General features: G+C 51.2%; 3 protein-coding genes across 3 annotated transcripts; 2 read left to right on the forward strand and 1 right to left on the reverse strand.

Annotated features, from left to right (window-relative positions):
- The first annotated feature begins 50 nt into the window (after positions 1–50).
- LOC100908385 (putative gamma-glutamylcyclotransferase CG2811) lies at positions 51–1,073 on the forward strand. Its single transcript, XM_003736992.2, has 3 exons — positions 51–95; positions 229–479; positions 630–1,073. Exons 1-3 carry the CDS (start codon positions 51–53, stop codon positions 874–876), a joined length of 543 nt encoding a protein of 180 aa, XP_003737040.1. The 3' UTR covers positions 877–1,073.
- A 142-nt stretch (positions 1,074–1,215) lies between these two features.
- Positions 1,216–5,982, reverse strand: LOC100908530 (uncharacterized). The gene is made up of 3 exons (XM_003736993.2): positions 5,704–5,982; positions 2,496–2,878; positions 1,216–2,342 (listed from the first exon to the last, which is right to left on the reverse strand). Exons 2-3 carry the CDS (start codon positions 2,748–2,750, stop codon positions 2,025–2,027), a joined length of 573 nt encoding a protein of 190 aa, XP_003737041.1. The 5' UTR covers positions 2,751–2,878; positions 5,704–5,982; the 3' UTR covers positions 1,216–2,024.
- Positions 5,983–7,727: 1,745 nt separating this feature from the next.
- On the forward strand, positions 7,728–11,922 carry LOC100908668 (OTU domain-containing protein 4). Its single transcript, XM_003736994.1, has 10 exons — positions 7,728–7,793; positions 8,319–8,499; positions 9,167–9,488; positions 9,593–9,814; positions 9,941–10,042; positions 10,209–10,406; positions 10,482–10,644; positions 10,821–10,982; positions 11,117–11,540; positions 11,646–11,922. The coding sequence occupies exons 2-10, from the start codon at positions 8,336–8,338 to the stop codon at positions 11,920–11,922; spliced, it is 2,034 nt and encodes a 677-aa protein (XP_003737042.1). The 5' UTR covers positions 7,728–7,793; positions 8,319–8,335.
- The last annotated feature ends 1,398 nt before the right edge of the window (positions 11,923–13,320 follow it).

A 13,320-nucleotide genomic window follows, 5' to 3' on the forward strand; every position in this document is an offset into this window, starting at 1 on the left:
GATTTTGATAGGTTACTGGGCTTTCTCCTCGCCGGATTTCGCCTCGAGCCATGGTCATTCCCGCTGCCCTCGGCATTTACTACCAGAATATCAGCGTGAGACCGTGCGAGAACACTTCGAGAATATCTTCCGCCATCGAGATAAGAACACTCTACAGTGCTCGAGATCCATATTTACGTTCGGCAGTCTCGTGTTCGGTAACATTCAGAGCAGTGTTCCTCCCCTGAGATGCCCAAAGTCTTCTTCTATGGAACCCTCAAGAGGGGCGAGCCGAACGAACATGTGCTTAGGAATCCTGGGCTCGGGCTTGTCTCTTTCATCGCCGAAGCGAAGACCGTTCAGAAGTTTCCGCTTACCATAGCCTCAGAATTCAACCTCCCGTATCTCTTACTGAAACCGGGACAAGGGAACCGAATCCACGGCGAAATTTTCGAAGTTGAGAATTTATCTATCCTCGACGAATTCGAGAGTTGTCCCAGGCAAGTCGACGGAGTTCAATGGACGCGGAGAAATTTCATTTATGATCCAACTGGAAATCTATGCGAACCGATTGTCGAACACGTCGATCGTCCCATGGATTTTCAATCTGATTGGAGCAATCGTCGCTAATCGGGTGTCACCTCTCGCAGATATTACACTCGGGTGGAAGAGCTAGTTGAACTTGAAAACGGAGAGCTCATCAATGTCTGGCTCTACGCTTTGGAAGGTTTCAAGCTAGAGCTCCTCGAAAGACCTTTGTTGAGCAGCTATTCGTCCAGTGGTACGCACGGGCTCGCCTACAGGAGGGGCGCCGGTCAGAACCCACAGCATCGGTACCAGGTGATGAAATCTGAAGATGATGGGGTAGACGATTGCCTTCGAGGTCCTCCACGTTGATGTATTATTGAGCCGTCTTCTACGTCTGTGGAATGGAGAACTCTCTGCAGGAAGTACCCACCGGTGTACCATCACCGGTCGAGCAAGAGTAAACGAGCTCTTCGAGACTACATGACGTCAATAATAATTTATTACGTTCATAAGAGTAAATAAACGTTATCTCGTCGGTGAGGTTCTCCACGACCGGACGTAAAAGCTGCGAGAATACTTGCAAACTACTGAATCAAGGATCTGCTGCATCTCTCGCCTTGGGGAGAGCGATACCTTGTGTACACGTCCCTCCTCCGGGTACCCCGGTCTCTGAGAGTCCTCCCACGAGCGCTAGAATGGTAGACATCCTGCCTCTCAAGTAGAGTAGTTGTGGTGACGACTGGCGGTATCCAATCGGACGCTTGTGAACTTGACGAAGGAGGTTTCCAGGCATTGGTTTTGGGACCATTCTGTTCCTCGTTCACGTGCGCAGCCTCCTTTCTAACGCAAACTCGCTCTCGCCTGATCTCAAAGTCAAGCTGTTTGCGGACGACACAAGCGTATTACTCAGCTTTGATCGAGCCAGCTTGAGCTACTCAGATATTCGACTCTGCTACTCTGGTTTTTGGAGGCCAACTCCGATGCAAACTATCCTCGCTCAAATTCTGCATACATCGGCTCCGACGCCTCGGTGGGAGGAACTCTTCTTCGCAAGGGTTTCTTAGATCTTCCGTGCAATTCTTAGCAGCCCCAGTCGTACTGTATCTCCGTATCCTCTCAGCATCGCATTTTTACAAACATTCGTCTATCATCACCGTAAGGCAACTCAGCACTGACAGACTATCGTGTCTAGCTGTCTGCTCAGTCCACCAAACCTTACCCCGCTCTCTATCGATAACGGATGCGGTTCTCTCTCAACGCCGCTCCCGCCAACTGCTCATATCAAACTACCAATATTGCTCCCCATGCTTTTCTCAGTTCGTCTTTGCAACGGATGGTTCTTGCTTGGAACAGCTATCCCTATGAGCTTCGTTCCGCTAGCCTATTTTCTCGATTCTAGAGGCTTACTCTCGACCATTTGATCGAAAGACAGGATGCGACCCAGGGCCTGCGGGTCAATCGTAGTGACCATTGTAGAATAATAACTCCAAGTCAAATAAAATGAATAAATACTCAATTCAAAGCTTCAGTTTCGCCGTCCTTTTCTGAAAGTCTATCGAAAGGCTCTCAAGTCCTTCGAATCTTCTCAAATACCTAACAATTGTGTCCCCATCGCATTCAAGAAACTCTTTGCCGATGCAGACAAAAGCTCGGAGATCTCGGCCATTGCGCGGATGCATCATAACTAGAAACGAGTTTGGCTTAAACCCCACCAGGAATTCGCCAGAAGAGGGATTTCGTTGGAAGCGGAAGAAATTCGTTTCAGAAATTCGTTGTAATGGTACCACAATTATCGGATCTTCGTCTTCGTCATCCGAAACTTCGTGCGAGGTCACCTGGAATTCGAAAAATAATCTCCTTACGCCCTCTCCAGGAATTATCCACGGGCTCCGAAGGGAATGAAAGCGAGGAGGGGAACAATCACGCTGCTCCAAACCATGCGTGATATAAGGATACTAAGTATTGAACAATTTGAATCCCGAACTGACCTTGATCACGTCATCTTCGATGAGAGCGTAATTGTCTCGAGTGACTTCAAAGTTGAGTTCACCGTCGAGAAAGTTGAGTTCCAGACTGATTCCTTGGAATCCGTCGAGTTGTTTCATCGAGAAATCTGAGTAGCCCTTGATGAGAGGCACATCGTTGACTACTTGATTCATTTTCATCCGTGCCTGGCAAATCACATCACTACAATCAGAGCAGAGGAGCCACACGAAAGCCGCAGATAAATATTTCGTTGTCATATGGTGTCGCGTGTGCACCTCTCGGAGACTCAGGTACAAGTGACTGCCGATTCGCCGTCATCGTCGCAGTCGCCCATAATAAGGCCGAACGGAGGGACGGACGCACCGACCGACCAACCAACCTGAAACTGCCAGCCTTGTACGTTAGGTGGGAGAGAAAGCGAGCTCTGACACTGGAGCGCCGCGCCGACTGAAAACGTCGCGGCCGGAACGACAACAGTTCAATCACAGCGTGGAATACCATCAGAGCGATACCACTCACTCAGGGAGAGTACTGTCAGCCGTCCTCGATCGATGTTTTCAGAGATAAGTATAAGCAAGCCGATCCGCTCCCGAGATATTGGGCTCAAATTAAGCAGAGGTTCTCGAGGCCGCAGGCGAAGACACAGCGCACGGTGATTCACTAACGCATCCGCCGTGTAAGCACGACAGTTGTACAAATATGCGGTTTCGTGGAAGTCTGAGCCAAGTCGGAGCGTGACTCACCGTTCCAGTGAGAGTTTGGCCCCGTTGCCAGGCTCCGAGGGTACTGACTGAAGCGAGCTGGGCGTAGAGTATCCCCAGGACCTGCATACAGTGGATTATCCCGCTCACGCCCCAGTCACTCAGTCAGTGGGCCACTCACCGAGCTCAGACTTCGCCGAATGTGCGCGGTATCGTCGTCTCGATCGCTATTGCTCGGCGCTGTATCGCCTGTTCCGTAATTATTTGACTTCGGCTTTATCGGTGTTCACGTAACAGTTCGGCCTGGCGACTTCAGGAGTGATCTTATCGGCGTAAAATCCGGTTGGAATCATTATTATGCGTCCACGTGCTCGCTAATAGAATGAACAGTTCCAATCATGAATCATAGGACCGCTGTCAGGAACAATGCTCGGGAAATTATATTATACATCGGACCTCGCTCATCACGGATTCGAGGTCAACATTCCAGACCGCTTCCGTAAGAAGGGCCGGATTCACTCCGCGATTGAATTCTTCAACGAGCGATTCTTCAAAGAAGTTTCACCTGCCTACTAGACTAGCCGAGATTGGCGGGATCTGAGCAACATCCGAATTCCTTAGAAGTCGAACGCAGCCGGCAAAGAATATCAGACCGAAAACGGTGCAAAGAATCACAACCTCGTGTGACCGAGTCACGGCTCGGGGATCTACCGAGTGCTTCGGATCACGCTCCAAATATGTCACTCGACATCTAGGGGAACTTCTACGGTTTTTCAGTTGAACTATTGTGTCCCATGTTTCACTACCGAAGGGCACACCCCTTCCACCTGTCCTCGAGCGCCTATCATTCGATCCCGACCAAGGTGCAGGACCCGGAAATATTTCGGGCTCTCGTATCGCGGACGAGATCGATTGCAAGAGTAGATGGCGGACGGTAGAAGGCGCTAGAGGAATTCGATAGAGCGATCACGGGAAGAAAGGACGTCAACGCCGCGAACGGCTCTCTTCCGGAGGGTCGCACATGGATCTCTGGCCTATGAGACAAAACGGAAATTCGTTGATCGTTTTCAGTGATTTCTCGCGACATCGATCCTGCTCACGGTGGAAAGCGGTGGACAGGTCGCCCTTAAAGAATGTCAACCAACAGAATCGTGCGCTAATGACCCGCTTTCTTCGCCTGACAGGGACGCCGCTTTTTCTGTTGGTTCAACGATACAGCGGAGACGTCTCTCGACATCTCAATTGTCAGTCGACGTTCCAATGGATTTCGATTAGTTCTTCCTCTCCTGGCTGTGAAATGCAATATTGAACACAAGAAGGCAGGAAAAGCTCGGGATAGAGCCCAAGTTACCGAGGAGTCAATCAAGATGATCGAGAGCAGACCACCGGGAGTCCGTCAAACCTACGACCCCATTAGTCCACCTGCCGACCGCAAAATCCAATAAGGAGAACAATGAACCGCTAAGTCGCTCATGTTTACCCGAGGAACGTGTTTGGAGCACCTGCTCGCATTGCGGCTGCGGAGCCTCTCGCTCACGCGCGCAGAGCTTTCGGAAGCGAAAAGCGGCTTAGATTCGCTCTAAGAGGCGACGAACGAAATCGTTTTCGAACGCGGAATCCATCCGTGAAATCTGAGAAGAGAATCTGAAGAGGAAAGCAAAAGGCGCCGAATCAGTCTTCGAGATGCTTGTGCTCGGTAATTGACAGTAGCCGGGGATTGAGGTCTTACAAAGAGCGAACTTTCGCGACTGGAACGGCATCGTGTGTTTGAGGGAGATTCTGACGTTTTCTTATCCTCCGGGCTTTTCTAGAAAGAAGGAGGATGTCTCTCCCACACACTAATCGACAACCAATTGAGGATGGAACTGACTATTGGAGGGCGAGAGAAAAAGTCTTGTCGTTCGCTCCTCTGGCACCGCCGCAAAAACGCGAGACAGCAAAAAAGCCGAGGAGCTCCACGACCGCCGCGACGATTCGATTGAATAAACGCTTAAAGCTGTCCACGTGAAATGTCCACCTCCCGTTCGAGAGGCTGTCTGTTGATGTTCATTGTGGCCGGCAGGAGCGACGACGATTTTCCCGGGAGACCGGATAGATTATCGTTGGAAACGCTCGCGATACCGTCAAGAGCCCATTTGAGGCGGCAGAGCGCTTTGAAAATCACAGCTCTTCGTTTTCCTCATAGAGGAAGGAGCCCCGGATAATCCCTCCGCCCTCGCCGGAGTTCTCTGGGGGACTCCGAGAAGCTGACTGAGTGCCTCACGTTCGCACAAGATGCGTTCGATTATGCGGCGCGCTGGATTACACCGTAGTCGATGTCTAAATCCGTAGGAGATATGAAAGCATTCTCCCGCGTTGCCGTTCCCGCTCTATTTCTGGGAGCTCGCTTCAAAAACTACGTGCTACGTACCTCCAACGCCTACCTATAGCTTCGGTAGTTCGTAGCGTTTTCGATCTTCACGCATACGTTGGATTCCATAGTCAAGAAAATGAGAACTCCCGGTCTTACCTGGCTATTGGTTCCGCAGTACTCGCTCAGTGATGGGCGACGGTAGACCGGATCCGTCACTTGCTGGAGCAGCTGATCGCTGACCGCCGCCGCTTCCTTGCTCCGAGCCTATCCTTCCTGTTCCAGGGGACACAACAACAACAAAGACGCAGATCAGAACACTCCGGCGATGGGTTCCGAGCAAGGGATTTTCGAGGTTCCTGAATGAGCAGCAAGAACATCAGACAACGACGAAAACACACAACGGACTATACTTTTTTCCTCGAATCTCTCCCCTCGCATTTATTTACGCACGCTGCAGGACCGCGCATGCGCCGTCGCAGCTTTGCTGCGCTCGCTCTGCAGCAGCCTGTCGGTGGTGAGAGATTCACGCGCCGGCGGCTTTTTTGACGTCGGTGGCGGCGAAACTTTTCTTCTTTCTCTCTCTGTCTCTTTATCTCGCTCTCTCCCACTCTCTCTCTTCCTTCTCACGGACTCGAGCCGTCGGTGGCAAACACCGGCGGAATGACTCACGGAAGGGCCTCACGAAGTGTCTGAAAGGAAGAAGAGAACGATTCCGCGTCTATTCACAGGGCTCGGAAGGCACTTGCTCGACCTGGAGCACGCTGCATGATTGATCATGAACGAGAAGCTCATGTCGGATGTCGACGACGATGAGTAAAATCATCCGTAGGGACAGTACAACGGATTCGAGGTGGTGTACACATCAACGGCATCGAGAGCCCGTCCAGGTACCCGCGGAGCGCCTCGAATTCCCTTGAGTGCGGGACCGTGGCCGGAAGGGAGTCCCCAGAGATCCAACGACAACTTTCGGCTCCGGAATCCGGAACCCTATCAAGTCAAGGCTCATCTTTCGCGAAACTCACCAAATATGTTCATATGTAGAAATTAATGATGCTTTTTCCCTGAGCGAGCTGAACGCCCGAGCCGTTTCCGGTGAATCTTGCTCCTGGGTGATCTTGCTCGAGGCTCGAGGCTCCCTCTTCATGAATCCGACTGCGAGCTGTGAGCGTCCTCGATTCTCGTTTGATACTTTCGTGTGTCGGACAGTCTCGGAAACTTGTTTTTGGTCCAAATATCCTCGCTCGGGCCAATGGAATCTCGGATGGTCTATCCATGGTATATTCTCCTCTTTATAGCCCCAACACACATAACATGTCCATCGGATTTCTTATCATAGGTGGAGCGGGTTTTTATTTTTATCTGACTGCGGTGCTCCGAAGAGAGCGTATCTCCATCCATAGATTTTCATTCGGGCCCATTCGTTTATCGGATGTGATTTTGCGGATCTGCCGGATCTACTCGCTCTTGGCTGTCCACATCGCTTCACGATGAATCCTTCTGGCGTTTTCTTACCGAAGATTCATCGGCTCGAGACGGTAAACTTATGATCGACCGTCTGTCAATCGGATGATTCCCTGTAGAGGTGGAGCCCTTCGTCGGTACTAATATACGGTGGTGCTAAGAAGGGTTGTCGGTCGCCACAGCCGGTCTCTGGACAGTCTGACAAGGGTTCAATCTCGAATCTACGTATCTGCGGTTCACTGATGGGGGCGGAATCCTATGCTCATGGAAGCTCGCTAGGAACACTGTTCTTCTCTCGTCATCTCTCCTCCGAGCAGAATATTCTCCGGTGCTAAGAACTACGACCCATGACCCTCACAGCCCTCGACCTCGGCATCAGGAAGGGTCCGGCATACAGACAACTTCGTTCGTCGAGGAAGGGGTATCTCCTAGCGCGGTCCTGCTCCGGGGTGAGATTCAGCTCTGACGACACTTGAAATTTCCGATAAGAAGGCTCATATTCCGTCAGTCGCGCTGATTTCTGAGGGAAAATGCACAGTCTCGGAGTGTACGTGAGCAGTCAGCTGAATCGATACAGAAAAGTACATCGTGTTGGAATAGCCACAGATATTTCCTAGATGGATTCCGCTGACCTCTCGAACCCCTGTCTCAACGTCCGAGAGTCGAACCGTTCCGTTCTTCGAAAGTGCAATTGTGCGTCCGGCGGCGTGGAACGTGCATTTTCTATTGACTTCTGTGGACCTCGCCGAGACACGCGCGAGAGAATTCTTGAGTGCTTCGAATTCGTGAGTATTTCGATCTGAAACGATACTCGATCTATCTCGCGGCTCCCGAGGTCTCGTGCGCAATCGTACGGTGTGAGCATGAGAGAATGCTCTCCCCCGCCATCGTTGAACGGGACCAAACGTTGCCACCGATCGAGGCTACGCCTCTTCCAAGGCGATGCTATGGGGGGAAACCCGGGAGCTCCGAAGCTTCTCGAACCTCAACTACGGAACCGGCGAGATCTAACGCTCTCCGAGGACGCAGATTTCGGCAACCCCGGTATAATTCCACCGATTTCCCGCTCAGTTTGTATCATCCATACGTTTCCGGAAGGGAGCAATGGGCATTTCAGCGATAGGATACGCCACCTATGCTGGACGCCTTGTCCGTTATAGAGCCGACCACAGCAGCCATATAAATGTGTCAGTTACAAACATTTGAAAAAGGGAGAGAAGCGTTGAGCGCGCGCTTAATAGCATATAACAATTTGCATGTGGAAGGCGTACGTAAGACATTCCTTGAGGGAAACTTCGCTATTTCTGCAGAAGCTGGTCGATGAACGATGTCGCACATGAAACGGAGAAGCATTGCTGCTCTTCCTTCGCACTTGTCGAGCCTTATCAGCTCGAGCTCGAGCCAAGCTTGGAGTGGCGGAAGTTCCGTTGCTCAGGAGATGTCTGATGATTTCTCTGAGGCTGCCATGGATGAGTTCTTCGAGAATCGTGGGTAAGTCCAATTCCGCTAAGCATTGAGTTTCTCTGAAGATCGATCCCAAAAGGTTGTAGACGCTGAGGTGAAAGCAGACGTAACTCCGTCCAGTTAGCATTCTTGATCGCGGTTTGCAGATCGATAGGCTTGACTCCTGTTCCCGTTTTTCGCATGGTTCCCTTCGGATATTCATTCGAGATATTTGTGTTCTGATTTTCCTCCAGAGCGTTTTCCTCTTCTCACTTCCTTGAAGTCTTGTTCCCACAATGTTGCTGCAATGGCTCGTGGTGAGGATTTGTTCAGGAAGCGTGCTGCGTAGGAATGATTTCCGTAATTCGCGGATTCGGAATGCAGCCATAAATCCCCTGACCTGGGAACTCTGCTGGAAGAGCCATTCAGCAAACGACGGGGAATTCAAGGCTAAAATCCAAAAGTCGATGGAAATGATTTCGGAACCGATAGAAGAGTCTGATAATCAGGATTCGGGTATTGTGCGCGAGGAGTTCATTGCGGGGTCCGAACAGCAGACTTGAATTCGCCGACGCAATCAACCCTGTATCACTCTCTAAGTTCGCTGATCAAGCTCCGGATGCACCATCATAGCTCCACGATGATCGTAGAGACTCCCTTTGTGTACCATAATCGCGCCCTCGTCTCTCCATCTGAAGCTACTCTCCATTCGCAGGCTCTTCAGGTACCACTTGCCGGTGGACGGCACGTGTCTTTTCCGAGCCGTTTCTGAAGCACTTTTTGGATGTCAAACCAAACATCAGGCGATCCGCGAGACCTTCCTCAAGTACATGGAAACGAACCAGAAACAGCTCTCGAAAGATTTCGATCGCAACCAGAGCGCTGATGAGCAAGTCCAAAGCATGCGTGACATCCAGTACCCCAGCGTAATGTCCGAAATGCACATCTTGTCAAAAATCTATAAAGTCGACTTCCTCGTCTACTTCTTGCCAGAACCGAACCCAAAGAACGTTACGCGCGGCAGCCACGAAAAGAAGGTTCGTACTCCTCGAAAGTTATGGATCTGCCGGACTTTATTTCTGCCCGATGTGGAGGATCTCGACAGGATTTGAGATTTGTCCTTTCTCTCCCACACCTTCAGATCGTGCTCTGTTGGTCGCACAGCAAGCAATACGACCTCGTTTACACAAGGCAACACATCGAAGCACTGAGAGTGACACAGGCGATCGTATACGACGTATTGTACAAAGATGTCTTCGAGCTGGGATCGGACGAGGTCGATTTCGCCGTCAACCAGATGCTCTACGAGAAGGATAACTTCAAAAACAAGCGACATCTCACCTTCACGCAGTGGTGCAATTCGGTGAGATCATTAGGAAAGCCTCCGCACTTTCTCGGCGGCGGACGAGCGTGATGGAGATCTTTTATTGCGTGTGCATGCGTGTCCGAGGTAAGTTTCGCCGGATCCTCAATCAATTCGTCACGACAGGTCACTGAGGGGGAGGAGAAAGACGTGCCTCAGCTCCCGGAAAATAAGGGCGAACAAATTGTTCTGGCAGTTCGCTGCGGAGTCCCACCATTCCCATTCAAGGTATCTCCCCCGACTGCTGAGTTTATTTTATAGCGCCCGGTGTCCTTTGCGATCGACCACGACTAACTAACAATAAGCCCGACCGGAACCGCTGGTCAAGATCTCGGCTGCCCTCCGGACTTGAACGAGGCTCACCCAATTTAATCTTGGGCTAATCTTCCTGAAGGTGGCCAAGTGCTTGGACCCCAGAATACTTCGAAACGTCGAGTATCTGAATTGGTGTGAGGAAAAGCGTGACGCTTTCCGATCAGGGAATCTCATCACACCCGCATTGGACTCGGGGGTCAAATGCACAGCGCGCATTGGCATGAAAGAACACACGGGATTCGTCCAATCTATCGACAGGAAAGCCGACTCGGCAGAGGTGAGTTTCGACAACTTGGACGCCTTGAAACAGCATCACCTATCTCTTGTTTTGCATTCCGTTTTTTTGCCGAAGGTGTTCCTGCAGAGTATCGGAGCAGTTCGCACTATTCCGCTGTGCCAGATAGAGAGTTCGCCGGTTAAGAAAGATCAACGATGTGGTAGAGACGAGGACGATATCGGCAAAATCAAACCTTTCACTTCCACCCCCATGAAGAGCCGCCGGAGTCTGAGCACGGGTACGTCGACACCTTGCAATGGAAGCTTAAGCTTCCCCGAGTCGAGTTTTCGTATTTCACTTGACAGCCCTCCTGAATTGCAATATGACGGACCGTAGACGCCGTCCGCGGGACTTCGGACCTCACAGTGTTGCTCAGGACCAAGAGAAACAATTTTCGGGGCTGTTTTTCTTCAGGAGACGCGATCACGAAGGACCAGTCGAAGGCTCTGAGTGAGCGGTTCAATGTCTCCAGAACCAACAGAGAGAGGACGCTTAGGCAAATTCCCGAAATGAGCGACTACGAATACAACTCTTACGATGAAGTTCATCAGAAGGGCAAGAAACATGGACGCAAGGGTGAGTCAACTCCTACATCCATTCAGTGTTCGGCCCGGATTGAATGGACTGAGTCCTAAGGATTAGTAATCAATGATCAATCTTCGGCGCAAAATCGAGGGCCTGCAATCCGGTCTCATTCAGTTTCTCCGAAGGTTCTCTCCCTGCTGCTCATCTGTCCCCAATTACGAGCAGTCCGCCGACGACATATGTTCAGAGCTCACCTCCGATCGCGATGATCTCGACTCCGATGCCACCGGTGATTGTTGACGTATCTGGCCGCTACCATGTCGGCGTCTCGTCCCCGACAGATGCTCCGTTGTACAGCCCACCGTCCCACTTCGTGCGCTCAAATTCCGAGCCGTACCCAGTGAGCGTCCCTGTGGTCCCTCTGACGGAGTTCAACCCGTCGGTTCCTCCTCCAACATTGCACAGCATGCCAAATGAAATTGATCCTCCGGATGAGGTGGTCGAGTTCGGATTCTCTTTCCCGGGGCCTCCGGGTAGCTTCGATGCACCTTCTGTCGGCAAAATTGAGCGGAACGATGGCGCCGATCTGCCAAGAATGGACGTCCTGCGGTGAGCTTACGAGTCTTAGAACCAGGATGGGGCCCGAGAGGTCCGGAGCTGTGCTTATGACGAAGGTGAACGTTCTCTTGTTCTCATGACGCTTCTCGCTTCCAGATATTTCTTCAATCTCGGTGTGTCCGTCTACCGGATGCGCAAATCGGCTGAAAACAGCATCGTCGACGACTCGCTCCTGCAATCATCGACTCCGAACAACTCGTACTCGATAACGACGCCGATCTCTGGTTATTCGATCGTGCCGCAACACAGCGTAGTCTATCAGCCAAGCTACCCACACTTTTACTCGTTGGTGCCATCGCAACAGCAAGCCCCCTACGCCGAAGTTCCGACCTATCAGGTCGGATCCATAATGGCAACCAAGCCGATGTCATGAGCTTTCGTTTCTTTCGTCTGCGTAATGCACTGGGAGGAATCACGTAAGGTGGATGGGTGTCGTGACGGTCGATTGCGGTTTTCGATCTGGATCGAGCGGGGTGGGGCGAGAAAACGGTACCATGGAAAACGTGACTCTCAAAGTAGCTCACTCCTTGAGACTAAGATGAGTAAAGTATGGCCCTTCATTCTTTCGTCTGTTGTGCACCATGACGTCGGCGCAGCAGACGCCCGTTTTAGTGGGGATTCAACGAAAACGGCGGGGCTGGCAGCGGAGCCCCCTTGCCTCTATACGAACCCGAAATCGATGCAGTTTGGATACGAGATAGAAATATCCACGGCATGGAGAGGAGTCCGGAAATCGCTTCGCTAAGATTAGGATGAATCGATGTCCGCTTTGAGCTCCGCATCGCTCGATATACTTAGTGGGAGATGCTTCTGTAGATACACATACCTATATATTACGAGCTCTATTGATCTGCAAAACACGGACGCCTATTTAAAATCAATAAATCTAAGATGTTTCGCGGATAACGCTATCTACCCCTTCATACATACAGAGATACGAGAGGGGGCGTAGGCCTGAGTGAGTCGCCAGATTAAGCATCGGAATCCTACGGAAAGAGATAGATACTCTCCGTTTTGTTGACGCTTGCGGAAGTCTTCGGGGAACGCGGCTACTCATGGAAAGATGGAGTCATGAACACGATAATACGTTGAACCCAGCTGCCTCCGATCCGATTTACTTCGTGGGGAGGAGGCGACTCGTGGAGAGTTTCCGTAGTCGATAGACATCGACGCGTGGTTTCGCTACGAATAAGCTCTCTGTCGCGAACTCATGGCTACCTATTCACAATCTAGATACCACATATCCTATCACAAAATGTCTACGATGCATCTAATTGAGCCGTGCGATAGCTTTGCTTGTGGCACATGGGATAGTGATGGGATGGACGGGATCCGGTCCGTGGCGGGGAAATCTTCCCCCAGAAGGGGAAACCGAGGCGGACGCGAAGTTTGCACTCATTCCCTCGGCAAGAGGAAACGGCTGCGGCACGGATCGCCTCGTGCTAACCTGTGTAGCAACTCTCGGAAACTCCAACTGTCTCGATCGTCGGTGATGAAATCGTTCGGTTACGAACGAGAGATTTCAAGCGAGATTCTAAGAACGCATCGGAGGTATTTGAATTCCTTGCGGGAAAATTTCGATGAAATCGCGGTATGTCCTGGAAGGAAAATAGGAAATTCGTGGAAAACCCCGAAACTGCCTTGAAGTCGCTGAAAATCGCAAAATCCGCTCCTTATTTGCGAAGAGAGCAGCTGCCGGGAACGAATAGGTTTCCTGAGGTCGATTCTTACAGCGAATCTCGATTCCCGATTCGGCCGTATTTCCGGGCTC

This window comes from Galendromus occidentalis, unplaced genomic scaffold, assembly GCF_000255335.2.
Source record: "Galendromus occidentalis unplaced genomic scaffold, Mocc_1.1 scf7180000075388, whole genome shotgun sequence".
NCBI classification, from domain to species: Eukaryota; Metazoa; Arthropoda; class Arachnida; order Mesostigmata; family Phytoseiidae; genus Galendromus; species Galendromus occidentalis.